This window comes from Trachinotus anak, unplaced genomic scaffold (genome assembly GCF_046630095.1).
Source record: "Trachinotus anak isolate AG129_WGS33_773 ecotype Australia unplaced genomic scaffold, CSIRO_AGI_Tana_v1 ptg000025l, whole genome shotgun sequence".
In the NCBI taxonomy this organism is placed as follows: Eukaryota; Metazoa; Chordata; class Actinopteri; order Carangiformes; family Carangidae; genus Trachinotus; species Trachinotus anak.
This window is the reverse complement of record NW_027273876.1, coordinates 12,571,907-12,591,764: the sequence shown is the minus strand read 5'-3', so window position 1 is coordinate 12,591,764 and position 19,858 is coordinate 12,571,907. Positions and strand designations below refer to the sequence as shown.

The window sequence follows — 19,858 nt, the reverse complement described above, 5'->3', positions numbered from 1 at the left end:
ATCAGAAAAATGTTCAGACATTTAAAGACAAAGAAATGACAGTGGCCACACAACAACATCTGGAAGGCCACTACCCAGCGGAAGACATTACCCATAAAGCAAAAACGTCTCCTTGGAAATATTGGTATTGTTCTGAAATTCCAGCCGTTTGTCCACACCGCTTAATCTGTCTTCCAGAAAAAGTGACAAGCAATGAGTCATGATGGTGATGCATGAGTTTATAAACCACTCATGAGGGACTAGACGCACAGCTCTAGAGGCCTGGAATGTGACTCACACATGCCAGCAGGCTTTGTTCAGCATAAATGAAACAACAGCATATACAGTATGTGAAAAAAGGATATGGATGGGATATGGATGGATGAGATAACAAATAACCACACGAAGAATATAAACTCTATTATGAGCAGTGGCCTCAAACACTTGATATAAGAGCCTACACGAGCAGTTTGTTCTGTGAGGGCTGTCTGGTGGCAGCAGCAGTGGTGGTGAGACTGAGGTTTGCTGTGGAAAATGTCCCTGCAAAGGGAGCCCTTGGTTCCTCACAGGACAAGAGTTTTTTTGAGTTACTGTCTGTAGAAGTTACTGCAAAGACCTGGAGCAAGTAGGCCCATTTTTTATGAACATTTTAACAGCAAATGTTGAAAGGTTTTCAGGTGCACTAGCTCGTGCTGATCCAAGTTGAATTTGTTTCAACAATGAAACGTGAAGCAGCCAAGCTGAGGGTGTGCAGCTTGTCTTGTTGCTGATATTAGTCAGTCTCTGAAGTGACAAACACTGTTGAATAAAATCCTCAGACGTGAAGATATGAAGTGTGAGCACTGGTAGTCTTATGTGTGAGTACTGAAACAAAGTGGCAGGAGACAGTCAGTCTTGGCAAGAGGAGGAGTCAGGGGATCGAAGTTGGGGGACGAATGGACATTACCGCTGTCGTCGTTGAAGTAGGGAATGGCGTCTGCCTTTGTCTACACTTCATACCCTTTTTAATGGTCCCTTTTTAAGGCAAACCAATGGACAAAAAGACAAGTGACATAACAAAGACAAAACTTGAAAAATAAAAAGGAAAATAATTATACAATATACACAAAATGTGGTCCTTAAAACAGGGAGGGTACATGCAGTCTTTGAAATGCGCAGTGTTCCTGTGATGAGAAGAAAGGATTCAGGGGAAGGAGGGGGAGCTCACTGGGTCAGGGTTCATTAAGGTGGGCGAAAGGGGGGGGGGGGTAGGGATGGACGCTGCTTTCCCATCACGCTTTGCTGCACTTCCCCTTCTTCTCTTTGCGCTGGAACTTCCTCAGACGTCTCGTCCAAATGTCCCTCCACTGGATCACCAGGCTGTTCTTATCAGCCACCAGGCCCACACGCTCCGCCCCTGGACTGGTGGCTCCACCCCCGGGCCCGACTCCTGGACCCGCCCCTGGGCCCGTTCCACCGTCGCTACCGCCCATCACCAAGAATCGTTTGCTCATCTGGATCTTGGGACATTTGCAGGCTAGGTCCTTCATGTGTACCCACAGGACGTTGTCGCCTCGCTTCAAAGGCTCGCCGCGGCTCTTGTACACAGACACCACATTAACTGAGAACTTGGCCCAGTCCCCCACCGTCTCCATGTCCACTACGTTCACTTGGACCGCTGGGAACACATTCATGAAAAAAATACACTCAGGTCAGTACTCCTAATACTGTATATTTATCAATTATGGTTAACTAATTCTTCTCTCTTACCATAATCTTTCTTGCAATATTTCTTCATGTTGATCTTCAGGTTGCCCTTCACTGGTTTACAATAGGACTCACAATCTGCAAAAACAAGGACAACCAACATTCACTCCTTTAATGCTGTGGCTCTAACTCCATGGAGCTTTTTAACAATACTTACTGACACTCAAATTACACACATAATAGGACACTTACACACTTGAAATGTGAATCATTGTTGCATGGCTGCATTTTGGGACCATTTCACACCAGTTCATAGAGTATTATGTGCTGCTCTTGTAAAACATAAACAGAGACCTGTGCATCTGTAATGTAAAGTTAGTGTGACTAACTTTAACTGTAAAGTGTTACGTACTGTGAAACCACCACGAAACACAACTCAGCAGCACCAACATAAATCACCATGTTTTTGTTTTTGCACATGTCCACAGGTTTTTATATTGTATATGAACACATGAACATATATCTATTAAAGCTATGTCTACATTTTTGGATTCTCTTGTATTGTTTTATAACTTTGTGCTTAGAATGCCCATTTCCACATTTATCCTCACAATATATATTCACTGACAGGGCCAAAGGCTCAGAGGGGAACTGGAGCAGGTTGGATAACATTGAGCTTGATTTGGTTTTTCTGTGCTAAAATACAACTTCTGACAAATCACACATCAAACCCCTGCAACAGCCGGTGCTGGGAGGCAAGTGAAACATACCAGAAGAGTTAAAGTGTTCACTTTGACATGTTTTCTGCAGTGTTGAGAAAAGACAGAGCGTTGTGGAAGCAGGTCATGGTTGGTTGGATGTGAATAGGCCTTGGCTGCCAGCGTGACGACTGAGACCACACATTGGACCAATGACCTCTACTGACCATTCATAGGTGGAGTTGCCAGTGATGAGGTGTTACAATTATGACTGTGACAGTTAAAATGGACCTCTCAGCTGAGTGATCAATCTCAGATCTCTTCTTGGGTGACTGTAAGACCAGCCCTGGTTCGGTTTAGTCGTCAAGTAACTAAAGCATCTTGTTTGAGCCGGAGTGGGCCTGCTGTGGTGGAAACAATTCTGCCATGAATTTCCCAGTCTAGGATTTGAAATTACATCCTCTCCAGACTCTATCGCTAATAGTTTACCTGCAGCCTGCAGTAAAAAATGACAACAACAATAACAACTGAACTTATTTTTAACTTGATGTTGATATAAAATGACTGTGACTGTGACAAATGACATAGAACCCTTTGAAAGGGATGAGAGCACATGCATGTGATTATTTCTCCTGTCTCCTTTGCTTCCTCATGATGGTGAAGTATTTATTTTGTCATCTCAACATTAAAAGCTTTGCTTCTCTGTGATTACCAAATATGTTTTCCATGAGGTGAAGGCAGCGGGAGTGGGCAACGAGGAAGAATGGATTTTTTAAAATCAGATGAAAGTGCTCAGCTATGACAAAAATCCTTGATGAAATTCAAAGCATAGGATTGTGTTTTGAAATCGTGCTCATGGTAACTGCTACCGCTCAGAGACACTGTTGATCATTAGCAAGGCTCTACTGTACTTGACTGGATGCCACTGGATTTTATGAACTGTGCAATTTTGGATCCACTTATTTCAATTACGAAACTATGAGAAGGAGACAAAGTGGAGAAAAAACTGTGAAACTGATGGAGTGAAATTGTAGGGAATGCCATGAAGGTCGTTTTCCAACATAGTTTTACTCCATTTTAGTCAGGGACACGAGAAGCTGACCATGCTGCCCGCTTGGAATGTCAGGGCGTGAAACTGAAAAACCACATGCTGGTAACTGGACTGGTATCTGTGGTTAGGCCTCTTATTGCCTTCAAAAGGAAAACCATTCAGCCATATTGCTTTCCAAAGCAAACCAAATAAATTGCTGGACATGAAATGTCCCAATTAGAAAAAAAATGGTCGTGAGAGAGAGAAATTACGCTTTCTGGGTTGCATGAGAGTAGGGGTGTTGCGTTGCTCATTTTTTGGGGAAGGACTGATGGAGCAATGGAAGGAGTGCAGGAGGACAAAACAGGGGTCCAAGGAGCCCATAAAAATGTCCAGGAGGCTTGGCTGTATATCAGAGCGCTGGAGATTTTATTAGCCAGAGAGAGGAGAGAAAAGAAAAGAAAGGGAGAAAGAGAGTGAGAGCAGACGGCAGCTCCCAATAACCTCGAGACAGGGTGACGGTAAAAAAACGATGAGTGGAGGTGTATATGTGGATGGGTGTGTGTGTGTGTGTGTGTGTGTGTTGTACATTATTCACTTTAAATAAATGATGTTAAATATCATAGCTCGCTAAAGGTCTTTTTCATTAGAAGTGAGCGTGTGGTTTCATGTGCAGATCATTATCATGTAAGTGTGCATGCAACTGTGACAGGCACGCATTTGTATGAGATGTGTATGGATTTCATTAGACCACTGCCATTGTGTGTGTGTGTCCGTGTGTGTGTGTGTGTGTGTGTGTGTATGCAGTATACAGTGGCTGGCCTAGAGGTATCAGTGGAGAAACGCAGTGTGTGTTTTCAGTGTGTGTTTTCCCATGAACAGTCACTCACTGCTGGCTGTTCACCTGGAAAAGCTCTCGGTGAATCGGCCACTGACCCAGAAGACCGGCCCACTGAAACCACGCACAATTGGCTCCGGGGCTCTCGATGCCCTCGTTCCCCCGAGCCCCTTTCACTGTGCCATGACAAGGACAAATTGCATCCACCGCCCCTTGCACAAAAACATTTCGGGGCCTTAGTTTTCTGATGGTGACGCTCGTTCTATGGTAGTTTAGGAAGGAGAAAGATGGGGGAAATGCTCTGGTCTGTTTAGTAAAGCCTGAGGTGAATTGGCGATCTACGACTCTTGTGTTCTCAGACCCTGTAACATTTTCCCAGGGAAGTATTAAACACAAGAAAGCTGGACTGTGCATTTTTTCTTTTTTTGTCCAAAAAGGCTCAAAGACCCAAGTAATAGGTAATAGTAAGAGGAAAACAGAGGAAACAGGATGAGAAGAAGAAATCACAAATGAGGAAAGAATCTGCATATTAAAATAGAAAATTATTATCGGTATCTATTAAACTTTAAAGGAATAGCAAATTAAGACATACAAGATAGAAGATAGTGTGAAGATAGATACCACTGTTACGTTGATATCACAAAGCAACACACTACTTTAAACCCCTATTTAATCTTTTTAATCAGTATACAAACATTGAATAAATGATTTGATGAACACATTATAATATAGTTAGGAGCAGGTATAATGACATTTATAAGTGTTTAATGAGCTACAGCATTTACTACTTCTCCAGTGAAGACATTTTACATCATTGCAACTGTGTTTTACAATATTGTCATTTATGTTCTGTTTACAGAAGCCTCCACAAGAGGAGTTAGAGTCATTAACAAAGGTTTCAGTGAACTGGTTAAGGTGAAGTAAAGATGGAGCCAGCAGTTTGTTAGCTTAGTAGTTAGCCTAGCTTTGTCCAGGTAACAGAACCTGTCTAAAAGCACCTCTAAAGCTCAAAGCATTTGATGTTATACGTTTTTTTTTTTTTCATCGGTGACAGGTTGTGGTTTGATGTGGTGGACCACTTCCTGGCCTTTATGTGTTTCCAGACTTTGTGCTAAGATAGCCAGTTAGCCTAGCTTAGCTACAACCACAAGAGTTGTATCAATCCTCTCATCTAACTGCCAGAAAGCAAATAATAATAAATAATGTAACTCGATTTGTTTCATTTTATTTGTTTCATTAGATTTTTCTGTAGGTACTGTATGCAGTGTATATTGACCAAGTCTGGCCTTTAACATACCCCAAAGTGTCAGCCATTATAAATATTTTTAACTCTCAAACTGTACCTTTTAAAGTCCATACGTCAAAAGTCTAATTTACAAGGCATACACTTGTAGAAGAGAAATTATATAAAAACAATAAAACTATATGCTTTGAGCAGTGCAGTAAAGTATGAGGGACAAAGTGGGGGGTATAATCTGCAGCCTGAGTGATGATATATGTTATAAACCTACTAATGAATCAACATTTCCAATTCAACACCGGCATTCAAATCAAACAGCCGCAGAATGAAAAATAAGGGCAGGGTAATTGACCGGAGCCTAAATTGGAGAGTTAGAGGGAGAGACTGAACAAATTTCCCCCCAGTCACTTGCCAGCAGTCTTTTCACGCCTCAAAACTCTCCCTTCCACTATATCTCCCAGCTAAACTGTAACTAATCACCTCTGCTGCCTATCTGCTGGCCTTGGCTTTAAGCTGCAGCTATACTTTGAGCACAGCGAGGCTCCACTAACTTGAGGCTAGCAGGGAAACTGTGCCAAGGACACAGGTTTTTAAGACAATGGAAAAATTGTGCCGGCCCCAGTGCACTCGTTCTCTTTGCAGAACTTCAAAAGAGGGGGACCCACCCTCCATTAATATTTATTCCACACCTTAAAATTCAAGTCCAGAAATATTAAAAAAGATGTTTTTGTTCCTCTCATAAAGCAGTGGTGCCTATGGGTGAGGTTCAGAGAGCGTATACTAACCTGCTGGTTCCTCTGTGCTGCTCACCACAGCTGTGGGGTTGACCACTGGGATTTCTGAAACACGCACAAGAAATACAAAGTTATTTCTCTGGTTAAATGTAAATCCATACCTTTCCAGCACGGCCTAAGTGATTTGGCCGTATTCTTGCCAAGAGTGCATGTGTGGTCAAAGAAATGAAGGGTGTCTGAATTCATTAAAAGTAATTTCAAAGACTGGGTATATTTGTATATTAATATACTACAACAAAATATTTAGTGTTTAGGAGAAGTAAAAAGTGTCTTTGGTCACCAAGGACAATAAGTAAAAATACCAAGGTTGTCTTACAGTAGGTTTGGATTATGACATATGTCGACTATGCACATGAAAACATATGGAGCATTGCAGGCAGACATGCTAGATAAACACTGACAGAGTGACAGGGATACTTATTGGTGGTGAGAGGGAAGACAGGCTCAAATAAAGCATATGTTCCACGGACTAATGTGGTGGTTTCACCGTTTTTTGGAGGAACACATTAAAAGATCCTGAGACTGGGAGTGGAAGTGGAAGACTAAGAACACAAATACCACAAATACACTAGGTAATCCAGTTTATATTAGTTGATCCGGTCAAAGTTGGCACATTTGATACATCTGAGACAGAAGTTGATTCTTTTGAGGCCCAATGATTAAAATGGAAAGGTGGCTGCACTAGATTAGTCTCGTCCTCCCCTAACAGATGCTAGGTTAACACTGCTGTGTAATCTCCATGCAAGCATGTATAGACAGATGGACAGATGGCAAGGGGGCAATTTTGGTTGGATCGTCTTAAGACAGATGCAGCCCTCCCTCGCTGTGCCCGCTGGCTACACTAAAAAGTACCTCATGGAATTCCTCCAGGACTACTTCTAATCGTATGCAACTTTCCAATACAAATGCTAATGCTAACAACAGGCCCTCTGCTTTTACCGTAAACAGAGTTACTGGAACGCCAGCTTAGCATCCACCCAGAGGATCTGCTTTTGATTGGATTTGGAGGTTGAGGGTTTGAACCAAGAGAGTGGGAGTGTGTTGGCGGGAGGTGGGAGGGGTTCTTGGAAAGCTGTTTTGAGGCAAAAGCAGCAGTTGTCTCTCTGAAATTATGGACACCCCGCCAACAAAAACAAACATGGGCATGGAGCTTTGTGAAGGCAGGCGCAGCTGCTAGAAGCCACTTTGAGTCCATGTGCCCTCATGGCCACATCTTGTGAAGACAGACAGATGATGAAAGGATCATTCAGATGAGGGTTGCTGCCATCATACTAATTGGCTGCTTAATGGTCTTGTCTTCTGTCTTGGGATCCAGGAGCCTCAATAGGCAGTAAGATGCTCACCATGAGGCCATATTGACACACACACAGTTGTCTTTAATGCTATTCGTAATGGATCCAAATGCGCGCATGTACTTAAAAGCACATACACAATTTATCTTGTCACTGGATGGTTCAGCGGCATTCAAATGAGTGGGGTCTGCCATCCATGACCACAGTTGTTTTCTCCTTCTCGCACGTCCACCATCTGCTCCGGAGCTGCATGTGAGAGAAACAACATGGCACCATGTGGCACAGTGTGGCAGAGCTCGGTACGGCACTGGGCGGCACGGCACGGCTCACTTTGGTGGAGGATGAGTGTTGAGTTGAGTGTGTGCACAGTGTGCCTGTACCGCCTGGCACACAGTGTGGTGGAAAGTTGCCCTCTATTACGCATGCCTGCATGTGCCGAGGCACTGGCAAATTTCATAACCCACACGCACGCACACACATGCTTGTCACAGGAAATTAAAAACCTGTGTAGTCGGCATGCAAACTACAGCAATAAGAGACTCACATATTACACACTGTCGACAGCAAGTGGAACAACAATAACCAAGGCTTGGGTTCTCTACCAGCGCTTGACTGACTTGCACAAAAAAACAAAACTGTACATCTACATTGGCATTAGTTACATCTCCACCTCACTCTCACACTTTTCTCTGTCCCTTTAACAAATATGACAGTTCAGTTTAGCCTGACTTTACCTTGTTTGTGCACATTTTGGGTGTTTCTCGATGAAATTATCTCTGCATTTTCAGTGGCCATGCAAACCACCAGAACACATGTACTGTATGCAGTGCAGAGATCGGGTTGGGTGTGCCTGTCAGAGGGCCAGAATGACTTTAGGCTACAGGGAAGTGTGCTTTCAATTATGCTTTGCAATCTCCACAGTTCGCTGCTGTTAGAAGAGTTCAATACTCTATTGTAACTACTTTGTTATATTATTTTTAAGTCCCCCAAAATGCAGATTGTCAGTTTTTTGCAGTCTGACAAGCTGATAAAATGACCAAGCTGTGGAGGATAAGTTATCAGTGTTATATGTAGCTGTGTGTTTGTGTGTGTGTCTGTTTGAGTCACTCACTGATGCAGGGGGCCACAGGTGAGCGGCTCTGCTGGTAGCCCTTGGCACAGCGGTTGCAGGTTATGCCGGTGACACCATCCTTGCAGGGGCACTGGCCTGTGGTCTGGTTGCACGTCTTGCCTGCTGCGCCCACAGGGTGGCAGTCACAGGCTAGGGTGGGGGAGGTGGGGAAGAGAGAATATACAGTTAATATATTAATTTATTAATCTTGATGCCAAAATGATACGCACAAGACAGCAGCTTATTGCCTGGATGTCACAGTTTTGGCAAGATAACCGGTTAAATCGTGTAATCTTCTGTTTTTGCCTGCAGGCAACAGATCTGCATTAGGACTGAATGTTTCTTCCAGAATGAGGTAGCTCTTCTTCTGTCTGCTCCCGAGGTTGGGATTCCCTGAACACTGCAAGGAGAAACACTGTATGTATATCTGTGTGAAGGAGGGAAAGACTAATTCAGTGAGTGAGAAAGAATTCATGTGTAAAAGCAGGGGCCAGGTAAAGCAACAGAGAGATGGACAGGTGACTGGAGTGATGCATGTAGTGCATCACTGTCAGGAGAGCAAGAAAAGCACACTGAGCCATCCTCTCCCCTCTCTGCTCGTTTCCGCTCTCCTGATGCTGTGTGCGCTCTGGTGCCTGCCTGGTGACACACGTGCTGCCGTTTCATCACTTCCCGAAAGTTCAGTCGATGCCCAGCAAATGCCAACAGCAACAAGCAACGCTCCGGTCACCTCGACTTTTATGAGTTTTGCTGGTTCTAGGCGATTTATTCAAGCCATCTTAAGCAACATGAGGCTTTTTTTTTTTTGTTTAAAGAGCTGTTAAATACAAGAGCTGGCGTGTGGGTCTGAAACCTTCTGACAGAGTTTTACAGGATATTAGAGGATGAGAGGGAGAGGGGGAAACAACATGGTGGAGAGTGAGAGGTGAAGGAGAGGATGAGACAGGAAGAGGGAGAAAGTGAGAGACACAGCACAGTTCAGTCCAAACAGAGCCTCTGGTGTGCTCAACAGCATAAACAACAGTGAATCTAACCAAACTGTGGACACTCTGACGCTACTAAAAAACAGACATTTGTTCTTAAAGTAATAAACACATACTTAACATTTCACAGCGAGCCAGCCAGACAAACACATCAGTGACATACAAAAACAAATGCAAGACTTTTAAAACTTCTTTAGCAGTCCTGAGGAGTGCGACTCACTGGTTTTCATAACACAACAAGTTAGAGTAACGATAGGAAAGGATACTATCTCCTATCTACTTACCTATTGACGTGCTGCCAATGATACAGCAAACAATTGTGAAATTTAAGGTGAACTTTCTGCCTTTTCCCCTTATTTTTTATCTAATTCTTTGGAAAACAGGCACAGCCAAGTGCAAAATTACTAAAGCAAACTTAAAGTGACTTGACTGTAACACAATAGCTGTAATTGTCCGAGCTTATCAAGAAAAGACAAGAAAGGCCAAAATTACACTTGGGGGAAAAACCCTGTAACCCAACAGTTTGTTACAGGGCTTTCCAGAGAAAGGCAGCTGCTAACACGCCACAGTTTCTTCCCACCACTTGTCGGAACTGTGAATGTGTTTATTTGCGCTGGACATTTTTTAGCTGCTATAACAGAGGAAAGCCAGAGGACCCTACCACCTGTTGACTGGGCGAAGGGAGGGTTTAAACGCCCAAAAGTGACCTAAGAGTATTCATGTGCGTCTGGCAGCGGGGTGAGGAGGGATTAACTGCAGCGAAGATCTTTAGAAACATGTTTGCCTTTTTTCGACAAAGCCAACCAGTCTGCAGGTGTCAAAGTGGCAGCTCTCTGTTTGAAGCCGGCCACAGAGATTTCAATCTGATGCTTTTGCGTGTGAAACCCCCATCATTTGAGTCACACAGCCCAACCAGGAAACTCAAGCTCGGATGACACCCGGTCAGAGTTTGTGACTGACCTAAAGGGAGTCCACATCTGCATGTGGCAGGGTGAGACACAGAGTGGAGATGGATGCCAGAGGTCAAGTCAAGGGTCTCCGGCCTGTCTGTCTGTCGCTCTGTGCCAACCATGTAATGTATATCCTCACCTCCATACCTCCACCCTCATTCATCAGCCAGACCTAGACCTCTTGCCACTGTTGCCAGGTGCTACAGTGTCCACAGACCATTTGGAAATTTCTGGCATTCCTGGAGTTTGTGTCCTTACACGTGCTAATGAAACCCAGCTGATTAGAGCACTAACACACTGATATGAAACCCTGAACCATAGATTTGCTACATCAAGCTAGTTTTAACAAAATCAACTAATCCTAGGCTGATTTGGTTTGATGGTTACTGTTGCCTGTGAGACGATGTGTCTAATGTCAAAGCACATGTGGGATAAACCCCCTGTTATTTGATCTGTCTGACACAAGTCTGGTGTTGGTGTGTCGTGCCTGTCAAGACATGTGGCACAGCAGGAGGAATGACAAGCCATTGTTTCCCGGCTGATCTCTGAACAGCACAGATGATCAGCTCCATCCAGACAAGATGTGAGTAACGGATGATGTTCTCCTTACTTCCTTTCTAAACAGGCATAGGCTGTTAAGACTTCAGAGTTTACTGTCAATGGCCACATTGTTCAGTAAACAACCAGCAAATACCAGATCTGAATGGGCTGTGAGGGGCAGGAGAGAGAGGGAGGGGGGGGGGGTCTGAAGTTTTATGTGCTGGGGCTTGGGCCAGTTAAGAAGCAGTAAAAATGTCCTCAGATGTTGATGACTTTTCAAGCCTGTGCGACTGCAGGCACCGTGTTGGGATTTGTAGTCCTTTGACAGGCGTTTGCTCAGTTTAACTGATTCATGTTGCTTTGTGTGTGTGTGTGTGTGTGTGTGTGTACGTATGGTTACATGTGAGGACTGCTCTTTGTCTGCAGTTGTTTGGCAGCTGCCACATTTGGAGAAGAGGGTGTAATTTTGCACTGTTAGCTGGAAATATGTTTTTTAACACTCTGTTCTGTTCTGCTGGCTACTTCACTATGAAAATAAATACATGTTTTAAAAAGTGCCTTTTACTGGTCGAGTTGATTTACCATTATTTCAGCATTTGAAGTAATAAGGAAGGACTGATAAGCTCAAGCTGTCAATACAGCAGCTTGTTTCTGTGGATTCTCTCTGCCCAGGTTCACAGGTCCTGGCTAAACTTGATACTAATGATACAAAAATGGTGTTATTCATTCTCAGGGTTCACATTTTCATGCTGCTATAGGCAAAGCACCATATTATTCACCTAAAATTACCTTGGTGAATTACTTACTGCATAACACTTTTTTAGTCCACTGTGTTTTCCTCTCTGCTGCAGAAATGACAATATTTGAGACATACAGTCAGTGTGGTTTATGTTGGCTTTGCTTCACATGGACTAAGGCTTCATTTTCAATGTCTTTTATCAATGTTCCTTGTGGTCAATGGATACCAGTGGTACGACTTGGACTCACATAAAAACCTTGTATTTTGAAGACCTCATATACTGCAGCCAGGCCAGTGAGTGCCATGTTTCTTTCATTTTGCTGACTGTGTTAATGCTTGTGACATTGTAAAGGGCTTGTGGAGAGGCTGGTTTCTGGCCATTTCAAATGGAGAGCTGCAGATTCACTTTGAATTGGGACTTAACAAGGAAGACAGAGTGTGTGTTTGGTGTACGTGGGAGGTTAAGTGGTGGAGGTGATGGAGGCAGGAGTGAGGTGGTTTCTCCTCTTCACGTACTCCTCAGATTGTGGACTGACACCCATCTAGGGCAGGTTTAATTAGAAACAGACATGGCCCATTCATCGTCTCAGAGCTGCACTGCCCCCCCCAGCACCCCCCACTCCTGTCTCAGCTTTAGAAAACACCTGTATTTTATTGTCGTAACTGCATTTCAGAGGTGACACTCACCCCCTTCAGCAATGCTGCACCTCTGACCTTTATCTACACCCTGACACATGGAGGTAAAACATGGAAGAGAGCAAAAAAAAAAAAAAAAAAAAAAATTTCAGGGCTGAAAATAAAATCAGGGAAGCCACAAAATCAAAGTAGTGAGTCATGGTGAGAGAAGGCAGAAGTCAGCGAGGAAGAGGAGATGGTGGTTATAAACGAATCATGGGAAATGGAGATGAAAAAAAGAGAGCAAGGGCTGAGGCAAAGGAAAATGACGGCTCCTAGAAGGCTGTGAAATTGTTCAGATCAATCATGGAGCCAGCCGCTCAGCACAGGCTTTTTGGACGTTAACTTTCATTTCCGTCACATCTGGGGCCTTTGTGAGGGAGGGTGATAAACTGTTTACCACCTGATCACTAGGCTTTGATAAGGACCGATTGTCATGTCAGGGGACTTGCTTGTGTGTGAAAGCGCTGTGCGTCCAGGTATTGCAGGAAATGGAAGATGAGGGAACAATTTGCACAGAGGGACACACACGTCTCAGCACTGATCTCCTGTCAGGATTGAGGCAGATCTTTTTCTGTCAGTGTTTCGGTGCAGCAACAGGTCAGATGACTTAAGTTTTAAGGTATGTGACCAAGTCATAGTGGAGTTTCTGCCATTACATGATGAATGGCTTCACATCTCAGCACAACTAACATGGGCAACCGCGGCCTGATATTGTGCCATTTCAAACCTCCCGGTGTTGGGTTTCAGCTTTGGGTCGGCTGCAGAAGGAAAACTGAGCGGAAGCCAGTGGGAGATTCTCGCCATGAAGTTTCAAGCAAAAGATCTTCACGGCTATGAGCGTTGGCAGGTCTCACCAATGTTGCTTTTGAATGTTCTGGAAGTGATTCTTTACCTTCATCAGGATCAACAGGATGAAAAAAAGAACGCTCCCTCTCTGCGATTGATTTGGATATTTTCCTGAGCAACAAGCACAGGAAACTGGTGTTATTTTTGAGTCTGGCGAGAGGAGTGAAATGCTTCCAGCATAATACCAGGCTGAAAAATATTCACTGCAAATGTGCAATAATAAAGGGTAAAATGCATTTTTCCATGAGAAATGCCTCAGTCATGTGATAATATGATGTGGTGTGTGTGGTATGGGGAAACATTTGGTTGAACGGCCAGAAAAGTTTCATGCATAGTATCAATTTGTTTCTCTCTGCTATGGTATGGCAAGTCAGACGTGCTGATACTTTTTATTGAAAGTTACCATGACCTTGTATGTTTCCGTTCATAACTTGTTACTACTTTTACACATTCTCAGAAATGACATGATTACACAAGTGTTAGCACGGTTAGAACATCTCAATCTGCTTTTGTTTGAACATTGTGTAAACATTTAGCACTGCCTATTGCCACATGAAAAGTCAATCTGATCTTAAAGCAATAATCTGTGACATTTTTCATATAAACAAATATTCATTTTGCTACTCTATTTACTGATTGATGTAACACAAAAGTGATCTTTGTGCATGAAAACTTTTGCATTAGTTGGTGTAAACACGGAGTGGTTGGTAATTCTTTCCCAGAAAAAAACTGGTGTTTTATGTTTCTGACAGGAGAAGAAGAACTGGGTAGTTAGCACTGTGTGAACAGTCATCGCCATCATGGACGAACAGACAAAGATACAAGCTCCACCTGGAGACACTCAAACCTTGTCAATGGGAAATCCAAGGAAAAACACACCAGACTTCTGCCAGACTGCAAAGTGAAGTCTAAGGGGTACAGCATATGGCAAAAGCACTTTGCCACATAAAAAAATAAAGAATCTCACAAACACTGCTTTGATGAAAGTCACAGCATGAACACTGCTCTCCACTGTGTGGCTTCTTGTTGGATTCTTACCTTTGCAGGCTCGGCGGTGAGTGATCGGTCTGGCCATGTCTCTGTAAAAGCCCTCCTTACAGTAGTGGCAGTGGCGTCCGGCGGTGTTATGGCGGCAGTTCATGCATACGCCTCCACTCTTCCTCCCTGACAGCTTGTACAACTCCATGTTGAATCGACAGCGACGGGCATGAAGGTTGCAGTTGCACGCTGCAGAAGGAAGAGGAGAATTAGCAAAGGTGAGTAGGACAAATGTAAAAGTTTACAATATCTGCATAGTATTTATCTAACAGAGTTTAAATGCAGGTTGGCCTAGATGAAATGTTCACATGGAGTGTGCGTTGCAGTAAAACATATGCTTATTACCACGTAGAGAGCTGGGAGAGATTTTCCAGTAAGGCAGGATTAGTTTATAATCTACACTGCGGCTGTGTGCTTGGCTGCTATTCCAGAACTCATCAATCAAAAGTGATATTTACAGAGCTCATTTTCTCCATTTCATAATTAATGAATTCAGCTCCTCTCAGCCCATTAGTTATTAATCACGGGAAAGAGAGACATTAATTTCATGAATCACTGATGAGTAAAGACTCCTAAGATCTATTAAAAGCGAGACTGATTCAGATAAAGGAGCAGGCTCGAGCTGGCTGTCTTTTAAATGAGGCGAGCAAGAATATATGGGACATGTGAAGTGAGGTTATATCTCTTCACAGTTTCTCTAAGTTCCACTTGAAATCCAACTGGTTCCTTGATGTCTCTTTGGCTCACAAGTCTTTCCTTTGACTCCTCCATATAAGACCACATCCAGCTCTGACATTATTGATAAACTCTGTTCACTCTCTACATGTGGGGTTTACATTTGAGAAGTATAATGAGAAAGCTGCCCTTCTTGTTTGTTTAACAGAGTTTGATCCAGACCCCTCGTCTGGTTAAATCAGATTCAGACCTGGGACCTGAAGACTTGGCCGTGGCTTCAATGACGACTGTTGCAAAGCTTAGTTCCAGTTCAAAGTAATCCGCAGATAAATTAGAAAGGGGTAAACAATAGCAGAGCTGTTTGACCAAAAATGTCAACAGTTATGGCAAAAGAAGATTATTAGGGGATCACAACAGAAGGTGATATTAATTAACTTTAATCCAATGGGAGTGTGTTTGAGAAAATAGATTTCACCAGCATTGGATGTTTAGAAAAGAATAAGACACAACAAAGGGGAATAAGTAAAGACAGACTGCCTCAGGGACTGGGAGACTTTTTAATGTGTGTGTGTGTGTGTTGGGAGTTGGCAGTTACAGAACCAGAATAAAAAAGAAACTAAAACTGACAATGTTGATTGAGATATTTTAAATGCTACATACACGTTGTGCATATTCTGTCTTCTTTTCTGTCTAATAGTCACAGATAGTGACAGTGATGTGATCAAACTACAAGTGACCATGAGAAACATAATATATTTCGCTCAAAGTGGCATCAATCATCCCAGCACACCCTTGGCAAGAAAGCATATAAACAAATTATCCTTAATTAGCATTACAACATTACTTAGATCTTGATAGACTACAGTATGTGCTTAGTCAGGACATTAGCATATTTCAATTGGGTTAGCAGACCAGGAAACAAATGATATGTTTTCCAGTAATATCTCAAAAATCCTCTGTAGCCGACACACGGCTTGAGCACTGTTGAGTGTTTTCACTTCTCTGTTGAGGTCAAGGTTGGTTCTGCAGTTACATGGAGCTCAGTGATCTGTACAGTGTTAAATGAGCTTTTCTCAGTTGATCCAAAAAAAACTGTTAATGGCATCGTGATGGCCCCTCCACCGGGGGAGAGTCACTTGAATACATTCATCAAGTCAATAAGTTCTATGAGAGCTGTGAATGATATGCAATCTCCATCCACACTGAATGGGAAGCCTGGCACTAGATTGGGAAAGAGGCCCGCTTTTCCCTGGTCGCAGACCCTGGAAAAAAAGGGGGAGCACATTCCCAGACTGTTTCCCAATTCCTTCTGGTTATTATGCAGCCCAATTTGTATGGAATTCAGCAGTTAATGAAATACTGTTTTATGTATGAATACATGGAGACAATGCTGGATCTTTTGGTGCATTCTCATGAACTGGGGAGCCCTAGATGGGGATTGACCTTTGACCCCAGAGAAATGTAGGCAGTGTCAAGGCATGGCAGTGTAGGATACTGAGGGAAGCCTGCACACAGAGTCAGTTAAAAGCCTTTTATCTGAACTGTGGTCTTAGTGGTAGTGATCTGGTTTATCCCTGCTTCAACTGAAAAAAAAAACCAAAACAACAAAATGCTAAATTAATGACATATTGACTGAGTAACTGGTTCATCCTCTGTGTGCATATGTGTGTTCTGTGTCTGTAGCTAGTGTGTAGCTGCATGTGAACAACTAAACAGCCTGTCCGACTTCTTTTAAGGGGAATGTGACAAAAAACACACCAGCTCCAGTGAGTGGGTGGGGGTGGGGGGTGGGGGGGCTGTGATTATGATCAAGCGTCTCAAACACACATGCAGCTGTGAGCACTTGTGTCCATTAACACCTTGAAGTGGAACATGAAAGCGGTGGATCTCGCTTTCTCCCCGGCTGACTAAGCGACGGCCCTCTTACGGCATCCTCTCGATTTACTGCTACGCAACAAGATCAGCCAACAAAGTTTGAGGTGAGAGGGGATCTGTTCAAGTGTGGAGAATGTCAAGAAAGGTGCAGAATTTAACCTTTAAATAGTTTAACATGTGTAGCTGGGAATGACTAACGACAGCCAGACTTTTTGTGACAGACAGAAAGTGAGAGAAATAGCATAAAAAGAAAATGTCTACAGAAAAGACAGCAAGAGATTCTGTGGTGGAAAAGTGTGATTTAAGGTTAATGAATGAGAAAAATGAATAAGCAAAAAGTGCTGATGGCCTAAAGTGGGTGTTTGCATGTGTACCTGTGTGTGTGTTTGCTGTGGTTTACATGCTGCATGCAGTTAACTTCAGCTTGGAGCTGCAGCTGCCAAAGGATCCTGGAATGTTTATGGGTTTGTTTTGAAGTGCTTGCACACACACACACACACACACACACACACACACACACACACACACACACACACACACACACACACACTGACACCCCACCTCCCCCTCAACCTGCTACCCCCACCACCCACCACCACTGCACCCCCTCACCCAAATTAGGCTCAGCGGGGATAACTGAACACTGTTGAAGGCCATTTTTCAATTCATTAACACATCAAAGCCTGTGCAAAAACACTCACTAATTCTTATCTGTTGCAGGAGAAAACAGACATTTTGGTGCGGAAAGTAGTTCTGTGGGTGGCGGAAAGTCAGCAGAGAAACTGCGATCATCGAGTGAACGTGGTTCCTTTGGGTCAGTGTCCAATTCAAGGATGCGTAAAGCTGGTTCCTTGTGTTGTCGTGGAAATCAAACAACAAACACAAGCTATGGGCTTGGCAAACACAGAGATGCTGAGACAAAAATAAAGGAGGAGGTGGAGGGAGAGGAGCAAGAAACCCCTTGGAAAATGTTAGAGTAGAGAATTGTTTCACTACTTTGTCATCAAAATGAACAGTGCCAAATGCAAATGCTGGTGAAATAACTACTACACTAAGTGTTTTGCTTCCATCCAGTATCTTCCTCCACACAGTTTGCACATACAGTATCTCAGTTTGTGATCTAGGTGGGACTTTAAATACAGGAAAAACTTAGGGAGTGATTCAGGTAAGGTTGATTGACACACGAACACTGCACTGTTCTATTTCAACTTTCATAACAGGTGCCTCAACAAGTAAATGTGCTCTGAACAAGCTCACAGACTGTTCTGTCAAGCGTGCTATGACAAATTGGCCCGTAAAGGCTGCGCTCAACAAATAAAATGCAAGCGTGTTTGTGGAGTGCACCACCTCTCTGTTCCCCTCCATATGTCAGGGATAAATCTAACCTCATTTTTCCTTCAGCCCGACCAAAGCCAAGCCAGTAAGCACAGCCAATTGATTTTGGATGCCGGTGCAAAACCCAAATCCCATGGCTAAAATTGGTCCTTGAAAATTGGAGGATTGCTCTCCTACCACCACCTTTCCCCTCTTGGCCCAGGCTGTGGTCCAGACCTGCGGCAGCCCCCCTTGGGTGCCCTCTCTGCCTGGCCAAACAGGCTCAGCTATATGGGCTCCTGCCATCATGTGTGTATGGTGTGTGTCTGTGTGTGTGTGTTTGGGCTGAGTTCCGCCTGGCTGCTCCAGCCACCTGCTCAGGGCACCGGGGGAACACCCGGTTAATTAGCTCCTCATTAGAGCCAAGGTAGTGTACAGTGTGGATAAACACACACATACTCACACACATTTATGCACCCACACACACCAGACGGCTGCTTCAAGAGGCAGTAACCGCTCACAAAACGACAAGGATCAAGTGGCAAAAGATCTGAAAAAAGGTTCAACGGAACCGAGACCTAAACAGATGTAAAGGCTGCTGGGTCTGTACGCTGTAATGAGCTGTGGACAACAAGCTGAGACAAAGATTTAAGAACTCCAAGCTGAGGACTAACAGGAAACTACAACTCCTGCAGCCCTGCTGTGTGCATTACATGGGCCGTGCTATGCTTCTACCTCTTTGTAACCAAGCCACTTCAGCCCCACTTGCTCTTTCCTTCTCCTCCACACAGACATATCTTTCACTTTTAACTTTGACACCATGTCCCAGCTCTCCCCTCCCTCCACTGGTTTCTGCGGTTAGCCTCACGCCGTGGGCTTAAGAGCCAGCTCTTGGGAGCCCTTTTGAACTAAGAGTCCCCTTAATTCCTCTCCCACCCCTCCCCTAAGCCTCCTTCTCCCTGCCTCTCTCCTTTTACTTTCATGAGACAATATCTCAAATACTCTTACTGGTTGCCTCTCCCTCTTTTTGCCTGCTTCCCTCCCCATCCTTTTTCTCTTGTCCATCGTTTCCTCCATCTCTCCATCTCTCTCTGGATGGCATCAGGCAGGGAAAGATTTTAACGAGATTAGGCTGGAGGGTTGCCAGGTTGGGGGGCCTGGTGTCAGTGGAGAGTTGAGTCCTTAGCTCTGTCCCCCCCCCCTCTCTCTCTCTGGTCCACTTCACTTCCCCACATCTAAACACTGTTATCTCTGTCCCGTCTTTGCCTTTACTCTCTATCTGTCTCAGTTGCTCTTTTTTCTTTCACAATATTCTGCAGTCCTGAGCACGGGGACGGAAGCAGACGACTGCTGTGCAATGAAATTATCATGGAGAGTCAGTAAAAACTGACGTAAAAACAGATTTCCTTTTGCCATGACCCTTGGCATACACAACCATGAGGTCCACTCTGGGAGATATGTGTGATGCCTGGGCTGGTTTAGAAATAGAAAGTGACAGATGGAATTAATTCACCGGTTTGGCCAGAGATGGCGGTAGAAATGGTGAAGGAGG

At 43.9% G+C, this 19,858-nt stretch overlaps 1 protein-coding gene across 2 annotated transcripts in view; it reads right to left on the bottom strand.

The window, feature by feature from the left end:
- Nucleotides 1–1,061: 1,061 nt before the first annotated feature.
- ntn2 (netrin 2) overlaps nt 1,062–19,858 on the bottom strand; it is a 40,175-nt gene continuing 21,378 nt past the window's right edge. For both annotated transcript variants that reach the window (XM_071462888.1, XM_071462889.1), the window contains exons 3-7: nt 14,443–14,631; nt 8,669–8,818; nt 6,257–6,310; nt 1,729–1,803; nt 1,062–1,636 (exon numbers count right to left, since the gene is read on the bottom strand). In XM_071462888.1, the coding sequence (XP_071318989.1) occupies nt 1,251–1,636; nt 1,729–1,803; nt 6,257–6,310; nt 8,669–8,818; nt 14,443–14,631 (854 nt within the window). In that variant the 3' untranslated portion in view covers nt 1,062–1,250. The remainder of the gene's footprint in view (nt 1,637–1,728; nt 1,804–6,256; nt 6,311–8,668; nt 8,819–14,442; nt 14,632–19,858) is intronic.